General features: G+C 42.1%; 2 protein-coding genes and 1 long non-coding RNA gene across 5 annotated transcripts; 1 reads left to right on the plus strand and 2 right to left on the minus strand.

The window, feature by feature from the left end:
• The first annotated feature begins 4,108 nt into the window (after positions 1 to 4,108).
• Positions 4,109 to 6,674, plus strand: CST11 (cystatin 11). Its single transcript, XM_060623910.2, has 3 exons — positions 4,109 to 4,341; positions 4,968 to 5,072; positions 6,591 to 6,674. Exons 1-3 carry the CDS (start codon positions 4,114 to 4,116, stop codon positions 6,672 to 6,674), a joined length of 417 nt encoding a protein of 138 aa, XP_060479893.1. The 5' UTR covers positions 4,109 to 4,113.
• CSTL1 (cystatin like 1) lies at positions 6,170 to 19,555 on the minus strand. Of its 3 annotated transcripts, XR_009603547.3 has the most exons (6): positions 19,457 to 19,555; positions 18,390 to 18,806; positions 15,219 to 15,332; positions 14,402 to 14,487; positions 13,597 to 13,701; positions 6,170 to 7,672 (listed from the first exon to the last, which is right to left on the minus strand). XR_009603547.3 is itself a non-coding variant. In XM_060610831.1 (4 exons), exons 2-4 carry the CDS (start codon positions 18,606 to 18,608, stop codon positions 14,404 to 14,406), a joined length of 417 nt encoding a protein of 138 aa, XP_060466814.1. In that variant the 5' UTR covers positions 18,609 to 18,806; positions 19,457 to 19,555; the 3' UTR covers positions 14,370 to 14,403. The 3 variants fall into 3 exon arrangements, 2 of the variants coding, with proteins under 2 accessions (XP_060466814.1, XP_060466828.1); XM_060610831.1 differs by lacking the exons at positions 6,170 to 7,672; positions 13,597 to 13,701 and having other exon boundaries at positions 14,370 to 14,487; XM_060610845.2 differs by lacking the exons at positions 6,170 to 7,672; positions 13,597 to 13,701 and having other exon boundaries at positions 14,370 to 14,487; positions 18,390 to 18,654; positions 19,457 to 19,515.
• A 1,305-nt stretch (positions 19,556 to 20,860) lies between these two features.
• Positions 20,861 to 25,670, minus strand: LOC132664262 (uncharacterized). The gene is made up of 3 exons (XR_009603552.3): positions 25,315 to 25,670; positions 21,844 to 22,061; positions 20,861 to 21,000 (listed from the first exon to the last, which is right to left on the minus strand). It is a non-coding gene; the product is annotated as an uncharacterized LOC132664262 (long non-coding RNA).

Genomic DNA, 25,670 nt, shown 5'->3' on the forward strand with positions numbered 1-25,670 from the left:
TTAAAATAAAGACTGTAACAAACGATGAAGAATGGCATTATATCATAATTCAGGGGTATATCCACCATGAAGATCTAACAATTGTAAATGTTTATGCCCCCAAATATATAAATCAATTAATCACAAACAGAAAGAAACTCATTAATAATAATACTATAATAGTAGGGGATTTCAACACCCCACTTACAGCAATAGACAGATTATCTAATCAGAAATCAATCTGATTTTCTAATCAGAAAATCAACAAGGAAAAAATGGCTTTGAATAATACACTGGACCAGATGAACTTAACAGATATATTTAAAACCTTTCATTCTATCTTTAAAAAATAAATAAATAAAATAAAACCTTTCATTCTAAAAGAGTGGAATACACATTCTTTCCAAGTACACATAGAACATTCTCCAGAAGAGATTACAACTGGATCACAAATCAGCCCTCAACTAGTACAAAAATATTGAGATCATATTTTCAGAACACAATGCTATGAAATTAGAAGTCAACCACAAGAAAAAAATTGGAAATCTCTCACATATATGGAGGTTAAAGGACATACTACTAAAGAATGAGTTGGTTAACCAGGAAATTAAAAAGGAAATAAAATAGAACAGGAAAGCTAATGAAAGTAAATACATGACAGTCTGAAACCTTTGGGATGCAGCAAAATCAGTACTAAGAGAAAAGTATATTGCAATACAGGTCTACCTCAAGAAGCAAGAAAGATCTCAAATACAAAACTAACCTAAAGGAGCTAGAACAGTAACAGCAAATAAAGCCTAAAGCTAGCAGAAGAAGGGAAATAATAAAAGCTAGAGCATAAATAAATAATATAGAAACAAACAAACATAAAAATCAGTAAAACATATCAAGAAAACTAATCAAACTTATCAAAAAGAAAAGACAAAGGGCCTAAATAAATAAAATCACAAATGAAAGGGAAAAGATCCCAACCAACACCTCAGAAATACAGTTATAAGAGAATATTATGAAAAAATATATGCCAGAAAACTGGGCAATCTGGAATAAATGGATAAATTCCTAGAAACATATAAAGTACCAAAACTGAAACAGAAAGAAATATAAAATTTGATCAGACCCATAACCAGTAAAGAAATTGAATCAAGAATCAAAAATCTCCCAACAAACAAGAATCCAGGGCCAGATGGCTTTCCAGGGGAATTCTACAAAACATATAAAGAAGAGTTAACACCTATTCTTTTGAAGCTGTTCCAAAAAATAGAAATGGAAGGAAAACTTCCAAACTCATTCTATGAGGCAAGCATTACCTTGATTACAAAACCAAATAAAGACCCCACTGAAAAGAACTACAGACTAATTTCCTCGATGATAATGGATGCAAAAATTCTCAACAAGATACAACCAGATTCAACAATACATTAAACCAGATCCAACAATACATTAAATGGATTATTCACCACTATCAAGTAGGATTTATTCCTGGGATGCAGGGCTGGCTCAATAGTCACAAATTAATCAATATGATACATCACATTAATAAAAGAAAGGATAAGAATCACATGATTCTCTCAACAGATGCAGAAAAAGCATTTGACAAAATACAACATCCTTTATTGATAAAAACTTTCAAGAAACTAGGGATAGAAGGATCATACCTCAAGATCATAAGGGCCATATATGAAAGACCCACTGCTAATATAATCCTCAATGGAGAAAAACTGAGAGCTTTCCCTCTAAAGTGAGGAACATGACAAAGATGTCCACTCTCACCACTGTTATTCAGCATAGTGTTGGAAGTCTCAGGAATCAGACAACACAAAGAAATGAAAGGCATCCAAATTAGCAATGAGAAAGTCAAACTTTCACTCTTTGCAGATGACATGATACTCTTATGTGGAAAACCCAAAAGACTCCATGAAACAACTGCTAGGACTGATATATAAGCTCAGCAACGTCACAGGATATAAAATCAATGTACATAAATTGGTTGCATTTCTATATGCCAATGATGAAGCAGCAGAAAGGGAAATCAAGGACTCTCTCCCATTTATAATTGCACCAAGAACCATAAAATACCTAAAAATAAACCTAACAAAAGAGATGAAAAATATGTACATGAAAACTATAGAAAGCTTAAGAAAGAAATTGAAAAAGACACACAAAAAATGGAAAAGCATTCCATGCTTATGGATTGGAAGAACAAATATTGTTAAAATGTCTCTACTACTGAAAGCAATATTTTCAATGTGATCTCTATCAAAATAACATCAGAATTCATCACAGAGATAAAACAAACAATTCTACAATTTGTATGGAACCAGAAAAGATCCCAAATACCCAAAGCAATCATGAAAAAGAAAAACAAAGTAAAGGCATCACAATTCTGAACTTTAAGCTTTATTACAATGCTATAATTATCAAGACAGCATGGCATTGGCACAAAAACAGACACATAGATCAATGGACTAGAATAGAGAACCCAGCAATGGACCAACAAACATATAACAAACTACTCTCTCACAAATCAGGAAAGAATATCCAGTGGAAAAAAAGACAGTCTCTTCAGCAAATGGTATTGGGGGGAAAACTGGACAGCAACATGCAGAAGAATGAACCTGGACCACTTTCTTATACCATACACAAAAGTAAACTCAAAATGGATGAAAGACCTAAATGTAAGACAGGAAGCCATCAAAATCCAGAGGAGAAAACAGGCAGCAACTCTTTGACACTGGCCACAGCAACTTTTTACTTGTCATGTCCCCGGAAAGGGGTTTAAGTGCTTGCCAATGGGGAAAACTAAGATAAATTAAAAGTTAAATTCCTATTGACATGTCCTTGAAATTGGCAGAGTGACCTCCCTCTAGGAGCTCAGCTGCCTCGATGATGACACTTTGGTAGGGCCAAAAGAGAACCTTACCTTAACATTATCCCAACCTCGAGGATCCTGTAAGTCTACTTCCTTTATCTCAACCCCCCAAGATATATGCCGGCAATCATACTCCAAGTTTATGGCCCCCTGATTTACATCTGAAGGGTCTCATGACTGCGGTTTTACTAAATAGTAATAAATAGCATTTCCCTAACAACAGCTAGCGCCTCAAGGTCCTAGAAACCTTGCTTCCAAAATACCTTAGAAACTTACTCTATCCCTGACCCCTTCTCAACCTGAGAAAGTTACTGAGTTACCCATTGAGACCCCAGTGCAGTTCTTTCTGCCCATGGGTCCTGTCCCCGTGCTTTAATAAAATCACCTTTTTGCACCAAAGACATCTTCAAGAATTCTTTCTTGGCTGTCGGCTCCAGACCACCCTACCATCACCCCCAAAATTTCATCAGAAATACTTAAGTAATTCAAAGGGTTGTTATTTATTTATTTATTTATTTATTTATTGTTAATCTCCTGACAAATTGCCCTAGTAACTCAAAGAAGTGAAGGAGAAAGCAGCTGTCTCACCATCCAGATATTGATTTGTTCAGATGTTTCAATGCCTGATGGTACAATAAAACCACAAAAAAATTCTTTAAAAAAAGAATTATTAACACAGAGAAAGAGACCAAGGTTTGGGTCTGAGGGAGAGCTGGTATCCTGGTCAGCCAGAGAAGGGGGAGAGGGTGACAAGAATACAAGGGAAAGTCAAAGGACAGGGAGGATGTGGTGTTCACTTGGCTGGCTGCTCTTGCTCCAGTGCCCTGTGATCCAGCAGCCCCCGTGTCTCCGTTGCTTCCTGTCACTCCATACTGCCCACAGCTCTGCTGAGATGGGTTCAGTAGACAGAAGCCCCTGGCCTGACTTCCACCTGCTGGGGCATCAGGGGAGTATGTGTTGCTAAGACAGAAGCTCCCCAAAAAGAAGAGATGAGTGTTTGCATGAGTGTGTGTGTGTGTGTGTGTGTGTGTGTGTGTGTGACACAAACATTATGCAAAAAGAAGGAGAAGAAGTGGGAGCAAGCTTGCCAACCATGGCAGGGTGTTCTTGCTCCTCTGCCAGGTCCAGCTGCAGATGGAGATGGAGGAGGAGGACTGTGGGTGTCCCCTGACCATTTAAATCCAGCCAGCCACAGAGGATCAGTGGGATCCTGCCGGGCCCTGGAGGGTGAAGAGGGGCTCTTCCTGTTCTTCTCCAGCTGAGGGATGATGGCCAGACCCTGGCAGACCCCACAACTCCTGCTGGCCATCCTGGTGGCCCTGGTGGCCCTCACCCACCAAGAAAGAAGGAAAACCTTTATGAGTGTCGAAGAAGTGCCTGTGTCAGAGCCCCATGTGATAGCCACCTTGCAGTTTGTGATCAACGACTTCAACAAGAAGAGTGATGACAAGTACAATTTCCGGATTGTGCGGGTCCTGAAGGTCCGGAAGCAGGTCAGCACAGCCCCCCTCTCCTAGTCATGCTCCTCCAAGGGGACTCTCCAAAGGGGACACCCACACAAGTGAAATTCAGCCTTGGTTAGTTAGTTTCACGTGGGCATTTTAAGAAAAACATAAATTCACTGGAATGGATGAAGTCACTTAAATGATACCTAAGACTAGGGATTGACAGATTATACCCCAATAGCCAAGTAAGCCTGCTGCCCATTTTTGTAAGCAGTTTTATTGGTTCCCAGCCACACCATGCATGCACATATCATCCAGGACTGCTTTCGAGCTGCTGCAGCAGAGTGGAATACTTGCAACTGAGACCCCATGGCCTGCGAAGCTTAAAATCTTAACTATCTAGCCTCTTCCAGACAAAGTTTACAGACTCTTACTCAAACAGCATCATTTTAGTTGTCTAAAGCGTGTCTTTGCTCAGAGATTGGTTTCTGGAGAATCTCCTTGCATGGCAAATGGAGGCATTGCTGTCAGATAGGAAGGGGAGAGAGAAGCCCACCAACTTGTCCAGGATGAGATCCTTAACCTTAGGCACCTTGCAAAGGAGTTCTTGCCACCAGAATCTAAAAATAAAGGACAAGAAGTCCTTTTATCTTCTTTCCACTTGCTCCCCACAGGTTACTGACCACATGGAGTATCATGTGAACATGGAGATGCGGCGGACCACCTGTCAAAAGCTGGAGACTACTAACTGCATGTTTCAAGAAGGGGAACTTTATAAGGTACTGGGTGAATGCACATTAACTCAGAAAGAAGTCACTGGGATTTTCTGTGCTTTTAGGATGAGGTGGGGTAGAATTATTGGGGATATATTGAAGCTTACTTGAGAAGAAAACATAGGCTTGCTCAAAGAGGAAAAGTGAAGGTAAGAGTGATCAAGATCCTGCCTGGCAGGCACTGCTCCTTTGTTGGAAGCATTATGGGAGGTGGAAGGGGTCCAGATGGGGAAAGACAGATGAGGGTGGCTGAGCTGAGGGGGGCAATTGGCAGCTGAGAAAAGTAATATTTTAGCAGCCAGTGGGACCTTATTGTTGCACCCAGCTAAATACCTGAACAATAGCCTGATGGGAGCACACAGTTACTGGGCTACAAGCCTCTTCCCTTCATCAAGCAGTGTTTGGGCAAATAGGAGGAGACAAGAAAATGGGTTCAGAAATATTTCAACAGGGGGTAGGTGGTGAGGAAGACAGAGGTGGTTACAAACCTGCATGTGTGTTATCTACTGAGAAGCCACCTCCCCCAACAATGGCTTACTTCCCTAAGCATTTCATTCCCACCAAGTGTGGTCACATATAAGGGATGCTGACCTGACCATCACCACTGCAATGTACACAGTTGGAATGGGCCCACTTGCACAAGGACCTTAAAAGTCTCAAGTCCTATAAGCCCTGAAAATCACTATGAGGATGATCATATGTCCCACCTTGCCTGAAATAGTTCTGATTTATGCCTAGCTTCTTGTAATCATTTATAGGAGCTCTGAAGGCTTACAATGTGTCCTGATCCGGTTCGTAAATTCTGTGGTCACCCTGGTTATAGTGATCTGGATGTTATCAACACAGAAATATGTCCATCCCTTTATCAACTTCCACATAGAAATTTTTCAAAATCTAGCAAAGCAGACTTTCTTGGTTCTTCCCTGGAGAAGATCATGAAACCTATGAAAAGAATAACTGGATAGAACAGTAGAGTTAGAGGATCTCCTTTATGTGAGTGATTGAACTGGTGGAGTTGGTATTCTGATTTCCATTTTAGGAGAAATATAAGTGTTTAAGCCTCCCATCCCCTTGGCTTTCAAATGAAGAACAAGAAAACAAAATTATACTAAGAAGTTATGTTTATTGATTTTTCATTATGGGACAAAAAGGAAGTGAAAATGAAAAATCTTGGGAGAGAATAGGGACACGGTAAGGAGAGAGAGGGTATGATGGGTGAATGGCTGGACAGACAAATGAAGAAAGGTACAAGGAAGGAAATATGGATGGCAATGGGTGGGTAAGTGGATGGATGGATGGATGGATGGATGGATGGATGGATGGAGCCAGAAGAGGCCAAAAAAGGGAAAGTGTGAAGTAAATAACACAATAACTAAAAATAAAGAGGAAAAAATAATCATTAGTTATTGTGACTATGGCAGAAGGGACCCTTTTCTAGTCTCCAATTTTAGACTTTTAAAATGTCTCTTTTAAAATTTTCACTTTGCATGTTGACCTTTTTTAAATATTGTTTTTGTTTTTTAGCAAATTGAGTGCTTCTACTCAGTGTTTGTTGTTCCCTGGTTTGAAAAGTACAAAATTCTGAACAAAAACTGCACCGATGGCTAGGTGTCCTGAAGCACATATCAGCAATCATACATTAAAATATCATGCAATAAGCAGTAAGTCTCAATATAGAAAATAAATGTTTGTCAAACTATTATCTCAACACTCTTAATGTTTATTAGTCCACTTTTCCCCTAAACTCTTCAGCTCATAATAATGTAATCTGAAGGTATTCTGAGCTAGGATAGTTTTAGGATTCTAATGAAGTGACATAGATAATTCCTGGACTTATAGCCTATACCTGCGTGATAGGAGAACTTCAACCCCATCCTCATATCAAGTAGGAGTCTTCAGACTTTACAGTAAGTAAAAAATGAGGAGAGGAGGAGGAGGAGGAGGAGGAGGAGGAGGAGGAAGAGAAGGAGGGAAGAAGTTCTAAGTTATTTACCTGATCAAACAAGACATGTTTGTAAGTATGGCCTACAATGCCATCTCTTAGGGGCCCAATGAGGACTACCTCTTTTCTTGCATAATGTGTTGAATAAGGAGAAATAATACACGTATTTTTTTTAAGATGAGCGTCTTTGTCACTGACAAGGATTAAGTCGGGAGATATGCATTATTTTTGCAAGAAAGTGCACTTTCTAATACGAAACCCTAACGTTAGACTTACACCCCCAGCATCAGCAAAATTGGACCAGAGCAGGTTTCTTCAGAGAAAGCTTCCTCTTCTAGAGTTACCAAGGAAACTGCCTGTGTGGGAAGGAGGAGGAAGGAGACTACCATGCCTACATTATTCTTCCCAGATAGAACAATCAGAATAATTCCTCCAGGAGAGATATGACTAAGGATAGAGAGAAACAAGGAATGCCATGTTAAAGGGGATCCTTTTTCATGGGTGCCATATCAGCAGTGGGGAATAAGCAACTCTCCCCTCCACCCAGCCAACAGTTTGATTCAGGATTTTGAACAATATCACCAATTTCATCTCTTCACTCCACTTCCTTCATGTAGTCTCAAGGGCGCTGCCAGCAGCTCACTGCGTCACATCTGTCCTCATCCTGTAGGGGAGAAAAAGATCTCATCCCGAAGAGCTGAGACAAAAGCTATGTGGTTTAATACCACTGGGGAACTCTAGGGACATTATAGGATACATAAACACACACACTCACACTCACACCTCTCTTTTTCACACACATGTGCACATGCACGTGCGCGCGCACACACACACACAGAGCATCACAGCATGTGTCTACCTGAAGGGAGTGAGAGTTAGGGTATTTATTGAACAGCCCCAGTCAATTATTGGGTGCAGAAAATCTCCTAGGAGGCATTAATTCCCTGGAACCCTGGGCGTGGGGTGGCTTGAGGGCAAAGCAGGCAGCCAGAGATAAAGGGGCATAGATGGGGCAATTGGAGCTTTGGAGCTGGTGTGCATAGAAAGACAAGATGTGAGAGGATAAAAGTAGGGTGCCAACAGGATACTCTTTCCACGTGTGGATTGTGCACTGGGATGCAAAGTAGACAAACCAATTCTCTACCAGTTGGAGATAGCTGGGAGTTTTGAAAGAATAATATGTTTGCCTTTTATGCTCCCTACCAAAGTTCTGGAGTGCTGAGGACCTTGTTTCAGGTGAGGCCCAGGTAAGATTGCCCTCCACCAACTATCCAGAAAAATGCTAACCTACAATTTACTCATCTTTAACTGAGAATAACAGTACCTATTTTGGGGTATAGTTATAAATATTAATGATGATAGTGCATGTAATTGCTTAACACAGTGCCTAACACAAAGCAAATATTTAAACAAATGTTAATGATTAGTAAGAATATTGGCATAGTAATTTAATATTAATCAGTCATTCAACTGTCTTCTGGCATTTTAACTACTTTGTCTGAAGGCAGTGGTTATTAACCTGGGGTATAATGAAGGAAAGGTAGAACATTTGTGCCCATTAATCTTTTGGATTTCTCAGATATCTCAGCACACAGTGTTGTTGTTGTTTTTTTTTTTTTTATTTTTGAAACAATAAGAAGAAGAAAGTTACAGGATAGCACAGAGAGGTCTCTTGTACCCTTAATCTAGTTTCCTTGCATGGTTTTCCTTGCATATCTTTTGTACTTATAGAAAAATACCATAAGCAGGGTTCCTGGGTGGCTCAGTTGGTTAAGCATCTGACTCTTGATACCAGCTCAGGTTGTGATCTCACACTCATAAGATTGAGCCTGCATCAGGCTCCACGCTGAGCATGGGGTCTGCTTAATATTCTTTCTCTCATTCTCTCTCTCTCTCTCTCTCTCAAAATAAATAAATATAAAAAAATAAAAAAAATATAACAAGCAGGAGATTGACACTGATATAGTTTGCATGTGTGTTATTTTGTCATATGTGTACATTTGTGTGACTATCACCATAATCAAGATATAGAACTATTTCATCACCACAAAGATACTCTTACTAACCCTTTAGGGTCACATCTCCCTTTCCCCACCATCTGAAACTCCTGGCAACCACTAGCTTATTCTCCATCTCCTTAGTTGTGCCAGTTTTAGAATGTTATATAAATGGAATCAATACAGTATGTGAACTTTTGAGATTGGTGACAATGCCCTTGGGATCCATCCAATGTGTTCTATGTTATCATGAAATACTAGTATACTAATGGTATACTCCAAAGCCACAGTTTAACTATTTTAGGATGTGTTTGTTGTTTTCAAGTTTGGAGCTACCACAAGTAGAGCTTCTGTGAACAATCATTTACAGGTTTTTGTGTGGACATAAGTTTTCATTTCTCCAGGTTAAATGCTGAGGAGTGCAATTGCTGCATCATATGGTAAAGTATATTTTAGGGTATTCTTTTTTGTGAAAAAATAAACTGCCAAACTATTTTCCAAAAGATGTAGCACTATACACTGTCCCTCTATATCACTGGTAATTTTCTTTACTCTGAAGTCTACTTTATCTGATATTAATATAGCTTCTCTTATTATGTTTGCATAATATAACTTGTTCATCCTTTCACTTTCAACCTTCTCATATCAATTTTTTTGAATTTAGTTTCTTGTAGACAGTGTATAGGTTGGGTCATGTTTTATTTAACCCACTCTACCAATATCTGTCTTTTAATAGGCTTATTTAGACCATTTACATGTAGTTTGCATATACTATTTAGTATAATTACTGATACTTAGAGCTTAAGTATTTACTTTTGTTTTTTCTTCTCTGTTTTGTCTCTATTTTCTTTATTCTTCCCTCCTGTGAGTTACATGAACATTTTTTAAAGGAATTCCATTTTTATGTATCTATACTATTTTTCAGTATATCTCTCTGCATAGCTTTCTTAGTGGTTGATCTAGATATGATATTATGTATACGTAACTTGTCAGTCTACTGGTGTTGATATTTTACCGCTTTAAATGAAGTATAGAAAGTTTACCTCCCTTTTATATCTTTATCATTCCTCATTTACAAATGTCCTAAATATTTCTTCTACATACATTGGGAACCACATCAGACAATGACATAATTTTTGTTTTAACCATCAAACATATTTTAGAAAACTCAAGAGAAAGAAAACTTATTGTATTTACCCATAGTTTTACTTTTTATGTTCTTTTCTGATGCTCCAAGAGTCCTTCTCTTATACTGCATTTCCTTTCTATTTAGATAACTTATTTTAGCTATTATTTTAATGTAGGTCTTCTGGTGCACATTCTTGAGTTTCCCTCCATGTGGGAATGGCTTGATTTCCCCTTTTATTCTTGAGGGATATTTCTGATGGATATAGGATTCTAGATTGACAGTTTTCTCTTTTAGCCCCTGAAAAACATTGCAGCACATCTGGTGTCCATGGTTTATTATGAGAAATCTGTTGTCATTCAAATTGGGTTTTTCCCCTAAAGAGAAGGTGGCTTTTCTCTCCTGTTTTCAAGATTTTTTTTCTCAGTCTTTAAATGTCAGACGCTTAACTCTGCCATGTTTTAGTGTGGATTTTGGGGGGATTATCCTATTTAGGATTCACTCACTTTCTTAAATCTACAGGTTTAGATGTTTTGCCAAATTTAGGAAGTTCCTAATCATGATTTCCTCAAATCATTTTTTATCCCCACCTCTCTTCTTTTTCTGGGATTTCAATGTGTTAGATATTTTGTAATATTCATACCAATTTCTGAGGCTTTGTTCACTTCTATTTGGTCAACTTTCTCACTGTTCAGATTGGGTCGTTTCCACTATTCTCGCTTCCAGTTCACTTATTTTTCCTCTATTCCTTCCATTCCACTGGTGAGCCCACCCATTTAATTTTGTATTTCAGTTATTTTAGTTTTCAATTCTAATGTTTCCAATTGTTTTTTTCTTTACATCTTCTGTCTCTGTGAAGAGATTGTCTATATCTTTGCTGGGACTTCCCATTTGTTCATTTATTTGAAGCATATTGATAATTGGTTATTGAAGCACTTTGATGATGACTGCTTTAAAATCCTTATCAGATGATTTTAAGATCTGTGTCATCTCTATGTTGCCATCTGTTCATTGCTTTTTCTCATTTAAGTTGACATTTCCCTCATTCTTAGTAGGACAAGTGATTTTCTATTAAAACCTGGGTGTTTTCATACTGTACCTCTGGATCTCACTTATATCTCTCTTAGCAAACCTTGACAGTGCTCTGAAGGAAAAAGAGACAACACCTCACCACTGCTAGGTGGGGACTGAAGGTCAGGTTGAAACAGGTGTGGGGAACCCTCATCACAGCTGGATGTGTAGGAGTTCAGCCTCCATGCACCCTGACCTCTGTTGGGGTGACTCTGACTCTCACTGGAAAGGGCAAGGGTGTCTCATCACTACTCCCCACATGTCTCTTCTCACACTAGCTCAGTGGGGAGAAACAGAAGTCTAGGCTCTCCACGTGGCCTCCAGTATCACCACAGGATGTGTGGGGCTTGTTGATACTCAATGGGGTGAAATTCCTGGCACCTTACTTGGCTTTCTCTGACTCCATTTCAACATGAGTATTGGGATCCTCATTAAAGTCTCAAGAGGGTGAAAACCTATGTTCCCTACTCAGCCTTTGCTGGGAATGAGAAGATTCGGGGAGCCTCATTTTTTTACTGTGATGTTTGTCTGGAGTAAAGCACTTATGACTAAATGCTCTCTTTCCTGATGGGCTGCCCCACATTGGCCCTTTGGCTAGAGAGAGAAAGCTTTTGCTGAGGCATTTTTATCTTCACATGTTGTCATTTCCAGGTTTTCAGCTTCTTCATCTCTAAGTCTGAGATATGAAGCAAAAAGGAAACCCAGTGTATTATCCTCCTCTAGCTGCTGTAACAAATTTCCACAAACTTGGTGACTTCAAACTGTAGAAACTTTTTCTTACATAGTTCTGGAGCCACAAAGTCTGAAGTCAAAGGTGTTGGCAGGACTGTGCTTCCTCCAGAGGCTGTAGGAGAGAATCTGTTCCTTGCTTCTTCCAGCCTCTGGTGGCTGCTGGCTTTCCTGGGCTGCGCCCACATCACTACCCTCTGCCTCTGTCTTCACACACGTTCTCCTCCATGTGTCTCTGCTAAATCTTTCTCTGCTTCTCTATTATAAGGAAACCTCTCTTGGGTCTCTTAGACATCAGGACTTAGACTCCGACTCCTATTACAGAGGCATAACTTGTGCCTGTCCTTCGTAGCTGCCATTTATAAAAAAGCAAGGCAGATGGGTGGAGCAGGGAGAGTTCACTTTAAAAAGTTCACTTTAAAAATTAGCCATAAAGCTTGGTAGCATATTATCAAAAGAATAAAGTGACATTTGAAATTACATAAAATAAAGATACAAATTAACTAAAAAAGCCATATAACTAAAATGTATTTTAAAAAGTAAGAACTTAGAACTTGAACAAGGTTTAAATCAATAATTAAGTAACATTAGAGAGGTAAATTAAGTAAAAAAAAAAATCACAAATGTTTTTAAAACTCTTGAATAAATTAGCTAATGTTTGGATGCACACTTCTGCTATTGTCCACCAATTCCACCCTTAGGTGTGTACCCAACAGAAACACATGCATATGTCCACCATTAGACAGGAGCATGCTTGTTCATTCTTAATAGCTATTATTCTTAGAAGTTAGAAACTACCATAAAGTTCATTATCAGTAGAATTGATAAATACAGTTAGGTATATTCACACAATAGTATTCTACCCAATTTTAAAGTGAACTACAATTACACACAATGTGAATGAATTCAGAAATATGTTGAGTGAAAAAAATCCAAAACAAAAGAATATATACTGTATGATTCCATTTGTAAAAGTTCTACAAACAGGCCAAATTCAGCTAGGATGGCAGGATCTGGAGAGAGGCTACTCACCTGTAAGATGGAGGTGAGAGTTGCCATTTCATAGGATTGTCGTGATAACCAAATGAGAAAGTGAGGAGAGGAGGCCCATGCCAGGCACTCACTCAGCCCTTAATGACATTAGATTTGCAGAGCTGGATGCTCTGGGATTCTCTCTTGCATGAGAATTTCCCCACCTTTAACACTGCAACTCTACTCTCCCTTCTCCCTGAAGCCTCTCAGGTGAATTTGAATTTCTAGTTTGTGTGTTCACTCTTCCCCTTTGGACATATTCTCTCAAGTTGCTATTATGAGTGTGCTGATGGGCATGGTCCCTGAGGAAGCTCTCAGCCCACATCTGCTCCCCATTTCTGATCCAGTGTACAGCTATTCTGCTCAACTGAGTCACATGAGGGAAGACCCCATAAGTCTCATTCCACCAGCATTGAGCACATGGGAGGCTCAGGAACTCTCTGTGAAGGAAAGAGTTCACACAGCCAGTCAAGACTGCTGTCCTTGGAAAGGCCCACTTGTAAAGTTGGCCTTGATTGGAGTGTCAGAACCTGGATGGTAAACAGTTCCCTACACTGATACAAAACTTTCCCCAAGTAATGAGAGGACCTCATGTGTCTACACTGTTTGTACAATGTGATTTATGCCACACACCTGCTTTTCTTCTGGAAGTCTGAAGTTTGGACACATGCTAAGCAGAGGCTCCCCATGTGTGCACTCCAGGGAAAATCCGTGGCACTCAGTCTCTGCTGAGCTTCCCTGGGAAACACATTTTACACATGTTATCACAACTCACTGCTGGAGAATTAAGTGCATTCATGTGATTTCATCAGGAGAGGACTCTGGAAACCTGCATCTAGTTCCCCAAAACTTCTTCCCATCAGCCTTTTCTCTCTGCTGGTTTTGTCTTGTATCCTTTCACTGTAATAAGCCATAGCTATGAGTACAACTGTATGCTGTGTCCTTGGGGTCCTCCTACTGAGTTACTGGACTAGTGAACTTGGGGACCTCAGCCACACTCACAAAGATGTGCAAGTCACAGAGAGTGTGGGGAAGAAACAGAGATCCTGCAAGCTCAGACCAGAGGTCGGGATGTGCCAGAATCACAACTCTCAGAGATATGTGCCAAAGTAGAAAAACTATGTGTTTCTTCCAAAGAGTTAACAGCCTTCTGTTCAAATTGTATCAGCCCCCTAAAGGCCACTGAACATGTGCATGAGTGAGTGTGAGTGTGTAAGCATATGAGTGTGTGCATGAGTGTGGGTGTGTGAGACTGCATATGTGTAAGTGTGCCTGTGTATGCATCCATTGTGAGTACACATGCATGTATGTGACTGTGGTGCAAGTGTGAGTGGGTGTGTGGAGACCCTGCTGAGAAGGAATGAGGCCTTTCAGAAGTCTAATAGAAAGTGCACAGAGTGGCCATCTAAGTTTTCATCAAAGATCTTTGCACCGATACATTCAAGCCTCGAGACAGGAGTTGTTCCAGAGTTGGTAGTAGTTCATCCAGGGCACAGTGTACACCAAAAAATCACAAATGAAACTCTGCGGAAGGAGAAAGAAAACCACTTTTTGAAGGTAAACAAAAAACTTTTGCCCTCGCCCCAAGCCCTTGTCTGGGGAGTCTGGACCAGTCACTGTTATCTGCACACTGGCCACATGGGTGGGGGTATCTGCTCACAGTCATGTTGTGGGGCGGAGTGGGGCCAGCCTGAACAGGGATGTCACCATGGGTGCCCCTTGCCCAGTTACTTGGGACCTGGAACAGGTGTGCCTGGCGCTTGCAGCCCAGCAGGACATGGGGATGAGGTCTGTGCAGGACATCAGTCCTCCTGCACCTGCATTCAGGCACAGAGGCTTCCTCATGTCTGCCAGCATGCTGGTGGTATCACCAGGAGGAACTGGGAAAAGGTGGAAAAGATGGGCAGAGGTTGGAAGATGAGACGGAAACTAGACAATCCTCAGGGACCTGGGGAGTGTGAGCCAAGACAGAGTAAATCGCCAGGGAAAGTAAACCACTTCCACTTGTGAGGGCCAGGATGGGACTAGGAGAGGAGACAGAAGGCCTGTGGCCAAAGCTGTACGAGCTGCAGGTGGAAAGACTGCCCATTCTTCCTCCCACCTCTGAGCATCTCCAGTGGCATCAGGAGACCCTCAGGCTATCCCTCACCCTGCCCATATCCACATAGCTGGAAAAGCTGTCAATGTCCAATTCTGGTCTATTTTTAAGATTTTTACTTTTCCCCCTTTGATCAGAAGGCCCTGCCACCACACACCTTTTTCAGCTTTTTTTTGTTTTGAATGGGGCATGAATGGTTCCTTGTGCCATTCCTCTCACATTTGGTCCGGCTAATCTTCACAGTGACCATATACTCCACTCCAGTCGTCAGCTACCAAGAAATAGTGCCACTATTAGTATTGACTCCAAGCATCCAGTTGCTGGACCTCTCCAAGTAAAGCTAGGATGAGATAAAGCCCCAGGAACCACAGCCCCTCTTCCCAGAGGTCATCCACCAAAAGCATGTCTCCCTCTTCAAGTCAAGCATGGCCCCTGCCAGTCCCCAGCATGTGCAGAGCCCTGCCCCTTGCTCTGGACCAGCTTCACTGCTACAGCCACAGATGGCTTCTCACCTCTCTCCCTTGCATCCCCAGGATGAGGGAGGCAAGACATGGAGCTTGGCTGCCAGCAGTCCCAGAATACCCGCCACATCTGTACACGTGATCCTCAGAATACCTACGGGTGCATCTTGTCTCAGCTTCATCCATGTTCTTCCTCCCTACTCTCCTTCCCAACCAACCTGAATGGAAGTTTAACAACAGAGCTGAAAAACACAGGCTTAGGAACTGAACTGATTTGGGGCCTTCATTCCCCACCTACTAACACTTTGCCTTTGAGCAAATGCCCAGCAGCCTCCAATTCTTCAACTACAGAGTCCAGATAATTGTGACTGCTCAAGGAGTTGTTGCCTAGGCTAAAGAGAAGCATGCTTCTCGCTGAATGCACAAAGAAAATTTTAAAATAACTTATTATGAATTATTAAATATTTTAGCAAAGTGTGGGGAACATTGCTCTGAAGCAGCAATGGAGTTGGGGAAAGCAACAGAACACAGCAGAATTGTGCTACAGTTCTGGCTTTAACCCCTGCCACCTCCCTGACTCAGTTTTCTCATCTAGAGAATGGGGAGAAGAGTGAATGTGTAAACCATGGAGAACACACACCAGGGCTATTCCCAGCTGTTGGGATCTGTCTTCTTGTGCTCATGTTCAAGTGTCAGGCTGTGAGGACACAGACAGGTAGTCTGGGAAAAGTGGAGTCAAGTGTCAGGCAGGGAGGCTGGGAAAGCCCTTTGTGGCCGGGAGGACCCACAACCTGAAATGAAACTCTAATCAATGCTTTGGTGAGTCATGTTCTCTGTTGGAAATAGCTGGATCCCTCAAGTCAATGTACAGGATAGAGAGCTCTGCCTGGGGGAGGGGAGAAACTACTGGAAGTTCCCTGCTTCCTTGTCCCAGTGTTGTGTCAAACCAAAGGAGAAGTCTTGGCACTCTCCCAGGTGGATGGAAGTAGAAGGAGAGTGTGCCCACACTGCCCCTGGAGGAAAGTGTCCTCAGAAAAGCGCAGGGTGGTTGCAGGGGAAGGAGGCCCGAGGGTAGTGTTGGCATCCTGGTTCCACCATCTGCTACTGGAAGAACTTCCAGATGCAGGGCTCCAAGCTCTTCATCAAAGGACAGTTCCATCCAGGCATTGGCATCCTGCAGGGCTTTCACATGGACCTTCATCATGCTCTGTATGTATGAAAAATCTAAAACACTGGCCATGAATTTTACTAACATTGCAGTGTGCAGGGTGCCTGGGTGGCTCAGTCGGTTAAGTGTCAGCTCAAGTCATGATCTCATGGTTTGTGAGTTTGATCCCCAAGTCAGGCTCTATGCTGACAGCTCAGAGCCTGGAGCCTGCTTCAGATTCTGTGTCTCCCTCTCTCTCTGCCCATCTCCTGCTCATGCTCAGTCTCTCTCTGTCTCTCAAAAAAAAAAATGTTAAAAAAATTTAACATTTCAGTGTGCAAAATGTTTTCTTATTTATTATTAAACTGCACTGCTAGATAATAAGAAGAATCATCAAGTAAGACAATTATTTTCATGAGTGCTGCTTCACTCATTCTTCCCACTTGCAGGTGAGGAAACTGAGGCCTGGAGAGTATGGGTGGCATTTGACCAAGATCCCACAATTAGGAGGACCTAGAGCCTGGGTGCAGGCAGCCCACCAGGCCCACCTCCTATACCCCTCTGTGAGGTATTAGGACAGAGGTAATCATGTGGTAAAAGGACCCTTAACCCAGGTCACTGCCACCAAGGGGCACACACATGCTTTTCTTTCATCCATTTGAATGACATCGAAAGTTTGCTCATAAACTATTCTTTTAGAGTTAACTGTTAATAATAATGGGCTGACTCCACAAGACAGGCCTTCTGGGATTCCCAATTTGGCAAGATTTTTGGTCAACAGCCACCACCTTGTGGCCAAGTCACTTCAGTGTTCTTGGTCCTGATAAGCACCACCTTGGGGCAAAAGTATGTGACTGAAACAGGGACAGGCTGATGTCCACACACTATGATGTCAGGCATGCTTTGTGTCACACTAACACTGCCCAACCCTCTCTGTTCCCCGCCCTTGCTGGTTCCTCCTGTTCCCACTGCCCCTCTCTCTGGCCAGAGACCTTTTCTCCTGTCAATCTTTTTTTCCAAATTGTATTAATTGAACTAAAATGTGCTATTGTCTCTGCCCTCACTTACATATAGTTTACCATGTAAATTTGAGGGACAGTTGGACCCACAAAAGTGGTTTTCAAATAACTTTTTGTCTCTCTTATTCCCGATTAACATATCTCAGAGAAGCTTTGTATTCAAAACACATAAAAAGAGAAATGATCTGGTTGAAGCCTATCTCTCACTCCTCCTCTTGCCTCCACCCAAAAAAAACCCTCTGTACAATTTCGGATTTCTGTAGAATACAGCTAGAAAATCCAAACTCTACAGCCCTGAACATTGAAAAACTATTGTTGAGGGGGAACCTATAGAGAATATTTATATTTTAACAAAGCATAACATTAAAAGAAACAAAATCATCCTCATTTGCTGTCACTCTGGCAGGACTAATTTCAGAATTAAAAAGGCAATTCTTCCCAAGGAAGAATAGTTGAGAACCTCAGGGGCCATCTTTACTTTAGACCAAGAGTGACAGAGTTTCATTCCAGTCCTCAGGCTGGCATTTCAAAAGCATTGCTAAGGCAGTTCTGGGGTCCAAACAACTGCAAAGCATGCTCATCCTAAGTGAAGCCTCCCCCTGCCTTGGTGAAACAATCACTTGGTTCTCTCTGGGAGCCATACCATGTCCCCGCATATCCAAATGGGCACTGCCCATATCCAGAGAAACCGAGGCACAAACCTGCATCTGACTTCGAAGTAGCTTGTCAACTTGAAATAAGTAGGTGTCATTGCTAGCATTGTTGTAGGTTTCAATGAAGAACTTGAGGGTTGAATTCATGTTTTTCATGCTCGTGGACTTCTCCTGGAAGCCTTCCCACCTTTGAAAGTGACCCAGCCTGGCTGCCAGGACGAGAGCAGCCAACAGCAACAGAGGATTCCTCCAGCATCCAACTCCCATCTCACAGCCTCAGAAATCTCCTATCCGCTGCACCTGCCAGGGCGGGCTGGGGCCAGGCTGTAACTCGCTCACCCTCCTACAGCAGTCTTTGCCAAGTGGGCTTTCCCAGGTTAAATGGAGATTGAGAACCCAACCTCGTCTTTCAAGGCTCTACCATAATCTGACCAAAGGACCAAACCGTGGTGCTCCTGGGTGGCTCTGTTGGTTGAGCATTAGACTCTTGATTTTGGCTCAGGTCATAATCTCTCAATTCATGAGATCGAGCCCATGACAGGCTCTGTGCTGACGGTGTGAAACATGCTTGGGATTCTCCCCTCTCTCTGCCCCTCCCCTGCTTGCATGCATGCATGTGTTCTCTCTCTCTCTCTCTCTCTCTCTCTCTCTCTCTCTCTCTCTCTCTGTCAATAAACAAACATTAAAGGAAAAACAAAAGGACCAACCCATGAAATCTCCCTGGGTGGTTGCCCAATTCACTCTCAGGTCCATACATTTTCCACATATTTATGACACCAGCTTGGTTCCCTTAGTTATTCAGACAAGCGTAATTTCTAAACACCTTGCCAAAATGGGCAAGACCCTCTCCCTACCCTCACATCTATTGAGGAATAAAGCCCCCAAAACAGAGCCTTACAGTGCTATGCAGTAAGAAGCATATTGGACAGAGAAGTTCCAGTTGTGGAAATTGGGGAAGGCTTACAGAGAAGGTAATATTTGAACTGGGATATGAGGAATCAGGGACATGGGACAGGGCATGATACATTCTATTTACATTCTGTGGGCTCTACCTGTCTAACCTGGCCATCAACTATTCCCCGTGCCTCCTTTAGGGACAGGTTCTCTTTACTAACCTGCCACCTTTCTCACCACAGATTTCTGGCTGCTGGATCCCACTGTGCCTGCAGGCCCTGGCACCAGCTCTTGCTATATTGGTGTGACTCCAACAGAGCTTTGTGAGGTAATCTTGGCCTCCCTGTGAGGGAGGAATAAACCCTGATCCTTATTCACAGATTAATCATGTGGCCCCCTGAAGGTTAGGTGCTACTTATGTCAGGCAAGAAAAATTCTCCTCTACCCTCTTTGGGTCTCTGGCTGGGCCTTAGAATTAACTAGCAGGAGAAAAACATGGCTTAATTGACCTTTTATATATACATGGGAAACTTCACAAGAGAATGAGGATGTGAAGTGGCCAGAACAAGAAGCTTGCATACCCTGTAGACAAGGAAATAATAAATGTGTGAAGAATTAACAAGACAATGAAGTTGAGACTAGGGGTAATAAATGGTGAAGAAGTTGTAAGGCTTGTTTATATAGGCTTCTTGACCCTGAATTCCGTGTCTCCAGAGATAAGGATGTCCTCCATGTCCATGTACCAGGAGGGTGTCTTTCACATGAGAGGTTTGTCTCCTATTTTCAAGGAAGGAGGGCTATGGAGGGGGTCAGAGTATCCTTCCTGCTTCACCGTTTCCTAAAACTCCTTTGTCTTAAAATCTTCAATGCGCCAAGGTGCCATATTTTGGCATAGTATGTCCTGAACCCCATCACCTGCACTCAGAAGGCTGTAATAGCTTCCTATTCTAAAAACTTTTGTTAAGGTGGGACCCTAAATGGGATCCTGAAGAAAAAAAAAATAGTGGGACAATTGATGAAATGTGAAGAAAGTCTGTAGATCAGTTCATAGCATTGCGCCAATGTTAACTTTCTAGTTTTTACCATTTCACTGTAGTTACAAAAGATGCTAACATTTGGGAAAGTGGGATGAAGTGTATATAACAAAATTCACACAACTTTTGTTGCCTTTTTCTAAGTCTGGAATTATTTCAAATAAAGGTTAAAATGTTCAGAAATAAATAGGACCTGTCTTTGAGAAGCAGCACCACCTAGCAGTCCAACTCTCCTGGGTTCAGATCCCTTGCTAGGTGACTCTAGGAGAGGCAGTTAATCTCTGAGTCTCAGTTTCTTCATCTATAATATGAGAATGGGGAAAACTACTAATCTTGGTTTGTGGTGGAGACTAAATCCATGTAGCAAACAACCTGTTCCCAGGTCAGGCATCAGTCAGTGCTCAGAAACATCCTCTGGGTGATTCTTTCATGACTCTGAACCCAAACGCTGAAGCCCATAGTGATTCGCATGCCAACTGCCCTGGAACACAGACCACCTAGTGAAAATCCTACTAGACATGTTATGACATCCTCCCCTGACCCTCAGAGGCTGCCTTGTAGGACTTGCCCAGCTGATGGAGGTGTCTGCTTTGGAACACTCTGACCCAGAGCTGCAGGAGTGTCATTGTCAAATAGATACATAAGGATTCTGAGTAATATGTGTGAGTATTCAGACCTGGACAAGGGCAGCCTGTCCTGGAAACCTGAGATATGCCCATCAGACCATGGACCTGAGGAAGGAAAAGTAACATTCATTGGGCTATATTAGAAAATATAAGAAGATGGGGCTAAATACATTAAAAAAATGATCTACTTATAGAAATATGCACCTTGGTCACGTCCATAAAGTAAGAGAAAAATGAGTCCCCAGTAATTTCCATGGAATAAGAAAAAAATATATAGACCCTGGTGATATCCATAGAATAAAACAGAAAACAGGGATCTTTTCTGTCATTTCTGGAGTTCTTTGACTTATAGCAGCATAAATCCAATCTCCACCAGTCTCCACATGGCCTTCTTTTCTGTCTCTTTGTCTCAGATTTCTCCCTTCTTTCCCTTAAGAATACCAGTCATTGGATTTGGGACCTACCCTAAATCCAATATGATCTCATCTTAAGGTCCTTAATTAGGCCTGCAAAGATTCTATATCCAAATAAGTTCACATTCATGAGTAGTAGGGGCTAGGATTTGCACATATATTTTTGGGGACCACAGTTCACCCCACTAAAATGTCCACCAAATAAGAGAAATTTGGGAGTATGGACGTGTCCATGTGTATTAGTTTCCCATGGTTTTGTAACAAATTACCTCGATATTGGTGGTTTAAAACCACAGAAATGTATTATCTTACCATTCTGGAGGCCAGAAATCTGAAGTCATTTTCACTAGACCAAAATCAAGGTGTTGACTGGGTTGAACTCCCTCCAGAGGCTCTGGGGGAAAATCCACTGGATGCTACTCTTCCTTGGCTTATGGCCACATCACCCCAGTCTCTACTTCTGTGGGCATATGACCTCCTTCTCTTCTGTCTGCCTCCCTTTTATAAGGAAATATGGATGGCATTTAAGACCCACCTGAAAAATCCCGAATGATCTGTTATAAGATCTTGAACTCAATCACATCTGTAAAGTCCTTCTTTACCACGTAAGACAATGCTCACAAGCTCCAGGAGTTAGGATGTGGACATCTTACAGTGGGTTATTATTCATCTCTCCACATCATGGATTCAGGGAAAATAGGAGGGGTGATTATTTCCCTGGAAGGAGGGAGAACAGCGGCCCTGGTGATGCCCCTGGAGAAGGGAAAAATGAAAATAAACACATCCATGGAAATGGAGGGAAATAGGAGGCCTCATCAATTCTATGCTTAATGTCCATGGAGTAAGTAAAAATAGGGGATCTGATAATACTCATGGGATAAGATGAAGATAGGGGACCAGCATTATATCGATGGATCAGAGGAAAAATACAGGAGGACAAATGATTTCCATAGATTGAGGGGGAAATGGTGGTTTTGGTTATGTCCATGGAATGAAGAGAAAATAGGATTCCAATAATGCTTGTGGTGTAAGGGATAAGCAGGAGATTTGGTTAAAATCACAGAATAAAGAGTAAATAAATTGCCTGGCTATATCCAGAATAGACCGCAAGAAAAGACAGCAGTATATTGCCCATAAAGTGAGGGGGAAATGGAGGACCCTAGTCATGTCCATGGAATATGGTGAAAATAAGGGGCCCGAAAATGTTCATGAATTAAGATAAAAACACTGAGCCTGATAAATCCATGGAAAAGGAAACCATTAGGCTTTATTATATCCATGCAATGAGGAGAAAATACAGTGCTGAGCATGTCCCTGTAACACGGGAAAGTAGGGGACCTCGTTATATCAATAGAATAGGGGAAAAGCAGAGTGCCTTGGTCATATCTATGGAATGAAAGGAAAATAGGCAGCCCCATCGTGTCCATATAAAAAGAAAAAAATAGAGATAATGACTATGTCTATGTAGTGAGGGGAATATAGGGACCCTGGCCATGTCCATGGAATGTGAGTATGCAAAAGAAGGGAAACAGGGAACCTGGCATGTCCATGCATGAAGAGGAAAATAGGAAGCCTAATAGTGTCTGTGAAACAGGGAAGGGCATGGGGGTCTCACTCTTTCCCACGGAATAAAGGGAAAATAGAAGCCCTAGATGTCCAGGAATGAGAAGAAAATTGGAAAGATGGCCATGTCCATGGAATAAGGGGAAAACATGTGACCTGGTTAAGTCTATGAAAGTCTATAAGGAAGAAATGACAGGGAATGATTATATATATTTAATAGGGGGACACAGGGAGCCTGGTCATGTCCAAGGAATTAGAGAAAAGTAGGTTTCTAGATATTTCCATGAAAAAGGGAAAGTAGGTAACAAGGAAAAACTCAGCTTCCCACCTGGGTAGGGAAAACGCCAGCTCTTCCCTATGGTCTTTTTCTCCCATAAGTATCATTTTCCATCTTGCAAAATATACTTTCTGACATTTCTGGCTGCCAAATATGTGGGGGTTTTCCCCACAACAAGCAATTCTCTCCAACACTAGCTGGGTGTCCTACAAGTTCACTCTGCCTGTAAACAGGTGAAGGGATCAGTCTTACAAGATTGCCCCACCATCACCACCACCTTCAGATGCCAGGTGCAATTCCAGGTTGTCAGCTATGCTTCTGACCAACTTCCTATAAACCTGACGTTCCCATGGCCCACTTTTGGGTTCAAGTAATTTCCTAGTCTGGTTCATAGAACTCAGGGAAACACTTTTACCAGTTACCTTATAAAAGGATATGACAAAGGATATAGATGAACATCCAGATGGAAGGAAGGTATAAGGCAAGGTATTTGGGAAGGCTTCCATGCCCTATCTTTGAGGGCAACTCTCCTGGTACCTTCACATGATGACCAACCTGGAAGCTCTCCACACCCTATATTTTAGGGATTTTACGGAGGCCTAATCATGTAGGCATGATCTATCACGCCCTTCTCCCTTCTCAAGAGAGTGAGGGACAGGGCTAAAAATTCCAAGTTTCTAAACATGGGTTGTTCTGTATGATGGCCAGCCTCCATCCAGGAACCCATCTAAAGTCACCTCATTAGAACAAAAGGCACTCCTATCACCTAGGAAATACAAAAATTTCAGGAGTTCTATGCCAGGAACCAGGGTTAAAGACCAAATATTAGAACAAAAGATGCTCTTAGTTCTCTTACTACTTAGGAAATTACAAGAGTTTCAGTTCTGTGCCAGAACCAGAGGCAGACACCAATATATATATTTTCTATTTACTACTAAACAGGAAACTTGATTATGTCCATGAATAATGGGGAGGTAGAGGTCCTGGCTCTATATATGCCTGGTCATGTCCACTAAACAAGGAGACAATAGAGAATCTATTTACTTTCATCAAATAATAGGAAATTGTGTTGCCTGGTTACAGCTGTGGGAGAAGAGGAACTAGGGACCCTGATTTTTTTCCATGGAATAAAGTTACATTAGGGGCACCTGAGTGGCTCAGTCAGTTAAGCACCTGACTCTTGATCTCAGCTCAGGCCTTGATCTCAGGGACGTGAGTCTGAGCCCCACATTGGGTTCTGTGCTGGCAGCACAGAGCCTGCTTGAGATCCTCTCTCTTTCCCTCACTCTCTGCCCTTCCCTCCCTCACTCTGTCTCTGTATCTCTCAAAATAAACAAATAAACTTTTAAAAAAATATTAAATATAAAAAGCAAAGAAAAGACTGGCCTTATCCAGAGCCACAGGGGGGCAAGTATGAGAAGACTGAGGCCTGAACCTCAGCCCCTCCCACCTTCCTGGGCCTAGGCCACCTTCTCATTTGCTGCTGCACGATCCAGAGGAAAACAGTCAACCTTGTTAGTAGTTGGTGCTTAAGAAAGAATAAGCATCTTTCCAAGAACCCAGAACACCTGGCCTTCTGAGTCACAGGATGAACCTGGTAGCAGTGCCACTGCTGGAGCAGTCATAGCGCCAAGTGCATGGAATTTGTCTTCCATCAGCCTACAGCTGTATGGTTTGTGGGTGACATGGTGGGAATGTATGGGGAGCTATCTGTGAGCTGCACAACTTCCTGGTTTTGTCTATTGCCAACCAGGCTTGGAAATTCTTTGTCAGGCTGCTCCCAGGGACAAATTAGCAGGAAATAGAGGGAGAATATGTCTTATCACTGCAGACAGTAAGGTTCTGCTTGTGTGGGCTGAGGAGTTTGGAAATGGGGAGTTTCCTGGCTGTGGTTTTTAAAACCACATCTTATCATTCCTGACCCTCCACCCCAGATGAACTTCTTAGGCTCCTCCTTGATCCCAACTCTCTTGGGCTGGCATAGACCACTCATCAGCCTGGTCAAAACATTGTTCATCATGATATGCTTCTGATTGGAAACCTGAAGTGTAGTGCCACTGCTCCCCAAAGCAGGAAGGGACCTGGAGGTCATCTAGCAGGTGAGAATTCATGCCCTAGGATGCCAGGCATGTTCCAGGACAGATAGCCAAGTAGACCATCCCCTACCCAGCCAGGCTGAGTCCAGACATCCAGGCTGGTCAGTTCTGTTCTCACTGTGGAGTCTGGAGCTGCTATGAGGGGTCAGAGAGATGCAGAGCAGAGTCAGATGTGAGGCAGCCCTTCCACTGTTGCTTGGCAGCTGCTTTACCTTGTGAGTCTGTTTCCTCATCTGTAAAATTTATATAATAGTAAATACATCAGATTATTGTAAAAGGTGCAGAAGTGCCTGGCATAGTGCCTGGCACACAGGGCTCAATCATGTTGACTATTTCAAGAAGGGGAAACCTCCTCCAAGAAGCCATGGAGGTGCAGCAGGTAGAACTTCCCTGGGGCTCCAGGCTATTTTCTGTGATCTCCCCCCT

Source organism: Panthera onca, chromosome A3, assembly GCF_046562875.1.
Source record: "Panthera onca isolate mPanOnc1 chromosome A3, mPanOnc1 haplotype 2, whole genome shotgun sequence".
Taxonomy (NCBI): Eukaryota; Metazoa; Chordata; class Mammalia; order Carnivora; family Felidae; genus Panthera; species Panthera onca.